Source organism: Salvelinus sp. IW2-2015, linkage group LG8, assembly GCF_002910315.2.
Source record: "Salvelinus sp. IW2-2015 linkage group LG8, ASM291031v2, whole genome shotgun sequence".
Taxonomy (NCBI): Eukaryota; Metazoa; Chordata; class Actinopteri; order Salmoniformes; family Salmonidae; genus Salvelinus; species Salvelinus sp. IW2-2015.
Window position 1 is genome coordinate 35,895,403 of NC_036848.1, and position 9,633 is coordinate 35,905,035.

Below are 9,633 nucleotides of genomic sequence, written 5' to 3' on the forward strand. Positions count from 1 at the left end.
TCTTTCTCTCTCTGTCCCTCGCCCTCTCTTTATCTCCTCTTGTCTATCCTACCCCCTCTCTCTCAATCTCCCTTCTTTCTCTCTCTCTCTCTCTCTCTGTGTGTGTCTTTTTCTGCATGACTGAGCAGGTGGATTGCAAGTGCATTTTGATGAATATTAATGGGAGAGTTTGACAATTATATGAAAATGAATTGTTTATTTACAGAGTCTACTTGTGTTTATAGGTGGTTGGTAGGGACAGGCCAGGCTAGGCCGGGATAGGCCGCACACACAGAGAAGCATGGGTATGGAAAGCACGTAGCTAACGATGACTCAGTTCTGAACAATAGACAATGTTCAATTATCAGGTTATTGGAGTTGATCAGCCATACTTCTTTACGGACCAGTTTACTGAAACGGACCAGTTTACTGAAAACCTGTCACCAGTCATTTGAAACAACAGAAAATTTAGTAAGCCATTGTCTTGCATTGGAAGTTTATTTGGTTTGTTTAACCCTGTAAAGCAGGGGTAGGCAACTAGATTCAGCCACGGGATGATTTTTGTCGGAGCGGATGGTCGGGGGCAGGAACATAATTATAATACGTTGTACACTGCAAATTGACCACAACTAGCCTAAAAAGGCTAAAAATAATGATCATATTATACCTTGAATTACGTTGAGATACGATCACAGAGAACAGATTCTTGAGAATAGAGTTTCTAAATTAAACAATTATTTTGCTAAATTCCTGGTGATTTTACAGTGTTTTCTTTAACCAAAAATATATAAATATTTTTGGAATTATTATTATAATAATTTATTGATAAAAACTTTAGGGAGCCAAAAGAAAATCAGTTGCGGACCGGTTTTGGCCCATGGGCCGCCTGTTGCCCACCCCTGGTATAAAGGTTTCTAGTTTTAATTACATAGAGCATAGATTAATTACGTTAATGACTCCTGTCAGTCTACTGATCATCTTGACGGGAGAAGGATATTGGCCCTATATTGACACGTGACCTTGCTTGATTGATTGCTTGGAGTCTAGATGGATCCTGATGTGAATACTGACACATTAGTTTTCAGCATCTAAACTACAAATTACTGCTGCGCCTCATTCTACCATATATGATCATCACTGTTCTGGGTTCAGCTAGGGGCAGGTGAAATTAACTGTGATCTATCATTTTGCCATATGCATCCCCCCATCCCTCCCTCCCTTCCTCCATCCCACCCCTTCCTTCCCTCAGAGTCCCGTCTGCATATCCTTTTATAGATTGGAAGAATTTCCTTTTTGCTGATGCCAGTAAGTGTGTTTCAGGGCCACAGCCAAGCAGTGTGGGAAATGGAACATAACTTTTCTGCTGTCCTGCTGTCTCGCTCTCTCTTTTGTCCCTTTTTTCTCTTTTCTCACTCTCCCACTCTCTCTCTTCAGTTCTCTCTTTTCTCAGTTTTCAGTTTTCTCTTTTCTCACTCTCCCACTCTCTCTCTTCAGTCCTGATAATGTTATCTCCCTCTTTCCCTTCTGTCCTGATAATGTTCTCTCCCTTCACCCCTCCCTTCTGTCCTGATAATGTTCTCTCCCTTCACCCCTCCCTTCTGTCCTGATAATGTTCTCTCCCTCTCTCGCTCTGTTGCTCTTCCTCCTCTCCCCCGTCTCGCTGTTACACAGGAAGTGATGATGTCTTGTCTCTAGGCGAGCGCTGCCACAGAATATGGCGGCCAATTGTTCCAGAATTTTTTTAAATGATCGCTGTCTGTCTCAGACAGTTCTGTATAATTAACAGGGATAGGCTTGCTCATTACACCCATTAGAAAATGACAAAACAAAGAAATCGCTTCAATGTGATGGTTCCATTCCTTCCTCCATTCAACTGATTGCTTTCACAAGTGCAGCTCCCCTAAACAGAGTTGATTCTGAGGAAAATGTTGTCACTATGTCAATCATTTTTGGCCCAATATTCAGGCTCTCTGAAAAGTAGCTTTGAATTCAGCAAAATTATTTTAGACTTTATGTGTAGACCGGTATCTGTGCCACCTTGTTGCAGCCTGAGAGCTGGAGAGATACAGTCAATGGCTTTATGCAGTATTTCCTGTGGTATCTGCAGCTTATAAGGGGATCATGTCCAGCAGCTTCCTCTAAAGCCCCTCCTTATTTATTACTAGGATCCCTAGACCCACACACACATGCATTGACACATACACAGGATGCCACGTTACTGGTTCTTACCCCTGACTGTGTTTTTCCGTGGAAGGTCTTCCTGTCGAGACACCTATGGAACAGTGGAGGAGACTCTTATTTACACCTTATAACGTGTTGAATTCACTGCAATAGTGTAGTTATAGCTATGGAAGAATTGGAAGGATTGGTCCTTTGAGCCGGATAGCCATTGTTCAATTGCTATCTGAAACAATTCCATTTTGCCCGAACTCTTTACACTGCAATTGTGTTGCTGTCCCATGATGGGTTTTTGGTGGTGACTAAATGGAGAGTAAAACTAATTATATTGCCGAGAGGCAACACGGACATGTCGGTTATAATAGGTTATAATAGGTTATAATAGGTTATAATAGGGGAAACACTGACTCACTATCGTTCACCTAAGTGCCTGTATTGCAATGTTCAGTGACTCTGGCATCAAGGGTGGTGTTTACTTCCATTTCATTTTACATCGGAAGGGGAAAAGCAATCTATCATTTGGAGAAACCAGTCAGCAGCCAGTCAGGATGGCTAAGATCCAGTTTTGGGATGCTGTTCGACACCCACAGGGAGGTAAAACTTCAGACTTTCTGCCAGACGGGTAGCTGTTGATTGTCCAACTGATTGCCTGGGAGAAAATAAGGTTTTTGCACTCCTGTGTCCATCCTCTCTATGTAATTGAACCAGTCTCCTGCACCTAGTCTAGCGGTAGGCTAGACCACTCTTCGAAGGGGGTATAAGAACCACCCACCGCCCCGTACTTCCATTACGCAGAGGTAAGGCAAGGCAACCTCTAGCCCCTCCATTAAGCCGTGCTTCCCAGTGCAACCGAATGAACAAAACAAGTTGAGGTGTAAAAAGCAATATCCCCAAAGCTCTTCTGGTAATTCTGGGTCCCAACCCTCCCTTTTTAGCGGGACCTTTACCTATTCACCTCAATTATAAAGTCCAGCCCTCCTCTAATCTGGCTTTTTACTGCACACAACATAACAGAATGCATTTCCAGACTAATGCCCGAGGAAGGTGTGTGTGCGTGTACTTACACTTGTATACGTACCAGTATGTGTTATGTGTACGTGCACTTGTGTGTAGGATTTCAAATCTCGTGTTCTGTTTGTTCTCTGCCTGTCTTCAGGGAGTGTTTGTTTGCCAAGGCCTCTTCCTGAAAAGGTTAGAGAGGTTGGCTGGAAAGGATGCGGATCAAAATGGAACATTTACATGAAGGAGTAGAGTCAGTGATGTGAACACAGCGGGTGTTGTCTCTCTTGTCTAAAATTAACATACATCTGATTGACATGCATGTTCTCTGTTTCTTTCCTCTCCGACAGCTCAGCCAAATGTACCTAAAATACACGAGGGATGGTGGGCGTACAAGGAGGTTGTTCAGGGGAGTTTTGTACCAGGTAAGAATCCTTATGCTGCACTGTATGTTTGTTTTCTGTAAGGTTGATTGTTTTAATGTGAAGTGTGAAGAACATTGCATATTTTCTATTTCATAGCTCGACAGACTACCTTGCCACAGGCTCTGTTTTTAATGCTTACAAGACATCCGTTGCCTTTGTCATGTAGTTCACGTTGTTTTGTTGCTGATTGACTGACAGGTGTACAAGGGCCTTTCTTTCTACCTTGTTAATTTCCCTCTATGTGTACCCGTCAGCCCAATTATTTCCTAAGATTGTACTTTTCTGCTGCTGAGCGCTTTCGATGATGCCTGCAGGTGTGTGTGTGTGTGTGTGTGTGTGTGTGTGTGTGTGTGTGTGTGTGTGGTGTGTGTGGTGTGTGTGGTGTGTGTGTGTGTGTGTGTGTGTGTGTGTGTGTGTGTGGTGTGTTGTGGTGAATGCATGCCTTTTATAAAGCCTGCAGGATGTGTTATTTTATGTGTGTGTGTGTGTGTGTGTGTGTGTGTGTGTGTGTGTGTGTGCATCAGAATGCATTTGCAATGCTTTTTTATTACACCTGCAGTTGTATATGTGTATATGTCACACAAAATAACAGCTGAGAATCAACTGTCAGCGACTGAGGACGCTGGTGTGTGTGTGCGTGCACGTATGTGTGTGCACGCGCGTGTCTGTTTTGTCAGAGACACATCGTCATTGCAATGCTTTATCTCCAATATAATGTCAGCCGCCCCTGTCACGCAGGCCTTCCTGCACCACTAGCCGCTCAACAGCAGCCGTTTTACCCCTACTCTCTCAGGTCTCTGCAGAGAGGAAGCTGATAGTAGCCGATAAAGGAGGAAACTTTACCCCCGTGCGAAGGAAGTGACATTACTGAGCTAGGGTGTGATAATCCTGAATCGGTTGATAAGGCACTGTGGTAGTTAGAACTAGGACCACAGGAGAGACTGTGGGGAGTCGGTAGGTAGTTTTGTTATGGATATTATTGTACCTTTTCAACTATTTTCATGGATAAAAGGGTAGCTATTAACATGTTGTACAGTGATCCTCGCCACTTCGCGGTTCACTTATCGCGGATTCGCTATTTCGCGGATTTTCATAATGCATTTTTTTTTTTTTTGGTGCATTGTGCTCTGCATTCTGATTCGCTAAAAACTCACTCCCGCTTCTTGTATCAAAACATGCTACGAATTGTGCTATCATTTTGTCGTCTCGTGCAGTTATGTGTACGTACATAAAACAGCTGGCAATTTACATTAAGTTGGCCAGGAAGGAAGGAAGGACTAACGCTTGGTCGTTAGCAACCATGGTGCGAATGGCCACTGAACTTAAGCGAGTAGCTGAGGAATGGGACCTTTGATGAGCCGTTCATTACAGTTCTCCAACGTAATCGATGGTGGCTGATGGTGGCATGTCGGTGTACAAGGATCTTTTTGCAAAGAAGAAAAAAGAGCGACAACAGCTGCCTATCACTATGTTCTTCTCCCGAACAAACACACCTGCACCGCGGGCTTCAGAAGAAGAGAACACTGCAGAGCGCAGTCAGGATGCAGCGGCCCAGTCTGAAGAGCAGTGAAACGGCCTACACGTGAGTCACTGTATTTGTATACATGTAATAGTTGCTAATTGTAAAAAAAAAAAAAGTTTTCTATTTCGCGGATTTCACTTATCGCGGGTCATTTTCGGAACGTAACCCCCGCGATAAACGAGGGATTACTGTATTAGGATTTGGTTTGACTAATTCCTCAGGCCCTTTCTTTATTACAAATCATGTCTAGGGCCTGGAGATATCCCCCATCTATGTCTACTCATAACCAACTGCAAGATGTCCTGGTCCTGGGAATTCACAGGGTGCTCATTGTATTTGGTTTGTTTAGTTTTTTAAACCCAGCTCTCTGATTCTGTTGATGATTATTCATTGATTAGTTACTTCAGGTATTCCGCTACACCCGCAATAACATCTGCTAAATATGTGTATGTGACCAATAACATTTGATTTGATTTGAGGTTTGCTAGTGCTGGGCTGTTACAAAAATGCACACTCTGATGGGTCCACTCCCCCGGACCGGAATTTTCGAACATTGCTGTACAGTAGGATATTTGTAAAAGCTAACGTGATCCCATTTCGTAGCCTTATGTCACATAACTGACCTTTGCAATATAATGTGCCCTTTCTGAGCTACCCCAATTAGCTTTAGTATTTCCCAAAGGTCAACGAGGACCATTAGTATATGCCTCCTTTTAATCTGCTCTGGGGAGACGATTCTCCCAGCCACAGATCTAGGATCAGCTCATTCTCTCTAGATCCTAATACTAACTATCAGAGGGGGGAATACAAAACTAACCTTAGCTCAGTGTCTAGGGCCAACTCCATCCTAGTCATTCAGTGTACAGTGATCTCTTCAGAGAGCATTGAGAAGCAGCTCTTATTGGCACAGTATGGAGTTAAAGGTCATTTGAGATCATCAGCTTTGAGCATCATCTGGGGTCATTCCAGGAAGCCCGGCCCGGATGTGGATTTTGCTGTTTATTATTGTTGTGTTTTTACATCATTTTTTCCCTCTATTCTCTTTATCCCAGTTCAGCAGATTTTCTTGTTGATCCTGCTGAAAGATTATTTTAGAGGAGATAAAGCCTGTGAGGAATGGCTGGTTGCTGTGAGCTAGGATTAGGGAGGGAGGGAGGTAGAGAGGGGGACTTGGCAGGATCCAAAGCAGTGGTTGAACCATCTTGAATTGTCATGCGGGGATGAAGAAAGCTTGATGTGGAACAGGTAGCATGCTGTTCAGCCAGACAGAGGTGTCAAAATGAACATGTGGTGTATAGAGGGTGAGAAAGGGGGTTGCATGAAAGTGACTGGTTAACACTCACTCCCTTCCCTTAACCGAAATGACTATAATTTCAGAAATCTCAGTTTCTTTTTGTCCAATTTCTCTTCTTTTTCTCTCTCTTCCTCCACTTTTTATCTTCCTTCCCCCCTCTCTCTTTCTCCGCCTTCTAGCTCTTTAAAATATCCCTTCTCTGTCCTGTGCCACTGGAGCGAGATGCGGGGTAGATAGGAGAGAGGGATGTGACTCGGCTGGCCTGGCTAGCTGCTGGTTGTCTCTCTGATGTGTAGCTGGTAGGCAACTGATGGTTCTCTGGTGTGAAGTGTTGGACTGTGTGCTCCTGCACAGATCCTCTCCATGACAGGCACTGGACTAATGAGAGAGAGTGGAGATGGAGAGGACCGGGAGCGAGAGAGAGAATGAGAATGAGAGAGAGGGCAGAACGAGAAAGAGGGGGGTGAGAGGAAGAGACGAGGGTGGGAGATGGAGAGATAGAGATAAAGAGGAAGAGATGAGGAGAGGCAATTATAACAACCGTACAACTATGAACTAGACATGTGTAAGCAGCTTTCACCAATTCAGTGCTATTAGATCTTTAAGGTCCATGAAGGGAAACAATGGAATCCATCTTCTTTTTCCTACTCTGCACTTGCTACAGTGTTACTATGTACCCCCGATGTAGCACCAGCTTCGCTGCAGTGAAAGTCTTCCGAATTACTGCTCCGCTGCTTAAATGATAACAAGTCATGGAAGACTCTTGATCTGAAAAAGATAAAATATGAGATATAATCAGACAGAAACAGACAATCAGTATGGTCCGTTGTTGAAGCGTCAAACTCTGTCATCTTTGTTTACACAGTTAACTATAGCACTTTCAATTCTTCATTCCCTTCTCTCTAAAAGTCGGATTTAATATCCACACTTCTGTTTCGAATAATAATAGTATAAGAGTTAGTTTTCTTTGAAAGGAGGGGATTGATTAACAAATGAAAGGTTTCTTCAGCCTTACTTGAGTCTCGGTACTCAGAGACAAGGAGGATTCACCAATTACAGGTTTCTGAGCTACCGTTGCCAAAACCCGGCTTCCTGAAAATCCCTTTAAAGCCTTTTAACTTAATTCTCCAGTTAAAGGGCAAATCCGACACGTTTCAACCTCATATTCATCCTCTCCAGCACCAACCCAGTGTCTACGTATGTGAAAACAATGCGTTTCTATGATCTGCGGTTAAAAACATACGAAGAAAGGTCCAAAACAATGCTGCTGTGACATCACAGGGTAGGATTAAAAGTTTCAAAAACAGTGATTTTCAAAACCTGCCATAAGTTTTAGTCTTAGTAATTTTCTTGCTCCCCACTTCTGTTATGCTGGTGAATGAGGACCCAAAAGCGACTTAATAGAAACAGAGTCTTTATTCCAGTCTTAAACAAACAATGATACTCCTGGATATTATCATAGGTAAATCCAAAACAGGAAACTGAAATCCTCTCGTCAGTAGAGAGGAACGACTGGAGACGCGACCACAGACTGCAGGTCGCTTCGGGAAGGCACAGGCCGTAGCTGACATAGACACCTGCTCACACGCAGCATCTGAAGAAGGCAAAAACACGACAGGGCGGAACAAGGACACGAACAGCAAACATCAAACAAGGATCCGACAAGGAAAGAAGCGGAAAACAGAGGGAGAAATAGGGACTCTAATCAGAGGGCAAAATAGGGGACAGGTGTGAAAGAGTAAATGAGGTAGTTAGGTGAATGAGAAACAGCTGGAGGCAGGAACGGAACGATAGAGAGAGAGGCGAGAGAGGGAGAGAGGGAGGGGAGAGAGAGGGATAGAAAGAGGGAAAGAACTAATAAGACCAGCAGAGGGAAGCACAGGGACAAGACATGATGATCAATGACAAAACATGACAGTACCCCCCACTCACCGAGCGCCTCCTGGCGCACTCGAGGAGGAACCCTGGCGGCAACGAAGGAAATCATCAATCAACGAACGGTCCAGCACGTCCCGAGATGGAACCAACTCCTCTCCTCAGGACCGTAACCCTCCCAAACCACTAAGTACTGGTGACCACGTCCCCGAGAACGCATGTCCAAGATCTTCCGTACCTTGAAAATAGGTGCGCCCTCGACAAGGACGGGGGGGGGGAGGGAAGACGAATGGGGGCGCGAAGAAAAGGCTTGACACAGGAGACATGGAAGACAGGGTGGACGCGACGAAGATGTCGCGGAAGAAGCAGTCGCACAGCGACAGGATTGACGACTGAGAGACACGGAACGGACCAATGAACCGCGGAGTCAACTTGCGAGAAGCTGTCGTAAGGGGAAGGTTACGAGTGGAAAGCCACACTCTCTGACCGCGACAATACTAGGACTCTTAATCCTACGTTTATTGGCGGCTCTCACGGTCTTCCCCGCAGACGAAGGCAGACCGGTAATAAAGTCTAAGGCGATGTGAGACCATGGTCGAGAAGGAATGGGAAGCGGTCTGAGACGACCGGCAGGAGGAGAGTTACCTGACTTAGTCTGCGCGCAGTCCGAACAAGCAGCCACGAAACGGCGCGTGTCACGCTCCTGAGTAGGCCACCAAAACCGCTGGCGAATAGAAGCAAGCGTACCCCGAACGCCGGGGTGGCCAGCTAACTTGGCAGAGTGAGCCCACTGAAGAACAGCCAGACGAGTAGAGACAGGAACGAACAGAAGGTTACTAGGACAAGCGCGCGGCGACGCAGTGTGAGTGAGTGCTTGCTTTACCTGTCTCTCAATTCCCCAGACAGTCAACCCGACAACACGCCCTTCAGGGAGAATCCCCTCGGGGTCGGTAGAAGCCACAGAAGAACTAAGAGACGGGATAACGCATCAGGCTTGGTGTTCTTATTTCCCGGGCGATAAGAAATCACGAACTCGAAACGAGCGAAAAACAACGCCCAACGAGCTTGACGTGCATTAAGTCGTTTGGCAGAACGGATGTACTCAAGGTTCTTATGGTCAGTCCAAACGACAAAGGGACGGTCGCCCCCTCCAACCACTGGTCCATTCGCCTATGGCTAAGCGGATGGCGAGCAGTTCGCGATTACCCACATCATAGTTGCGTTCCGATGGCGACAGGCGATGAGAAAAATAAGCGCAAGGATGGACCTTATCGTCAGAATGGAAGCGCTGGGACAGAATGGCTCCACGCCCACCTCTGAAGCGTCAACCTCGACAATGAATTGTTTAGTGACGTCAGGAG

The 9,633-nt window shown here is 45.3% G+C and overlaps 1 protein-coding gene across 4 annotated transcripts in view; it reads left to right on the plus strand.

Annotated features, from left to right (window-relative positions):
• The window catches only part of ca10a (carbonic anhydrase Xa), a 304,132-nt gene that overhangs the window by 53,351 nt on the left and 241,148 nt on the right, over window positions 1–9,633 (plus strand). For all 4 annotated transcript variants that reach the window (XM_023993217.1, XM_023993218.1, XM_023993220.1 and 1 more), the window contains exon 3: window positions 3,507–3,581. In XM_023993217.1, coding sequence (XP_023848985.1) covers window positions 3,507–3,581 — 75 coding nt within the window. The remainder of the gene's footprint in view (window positions 1–3,506; window positions 3,582–9,633) is intronic.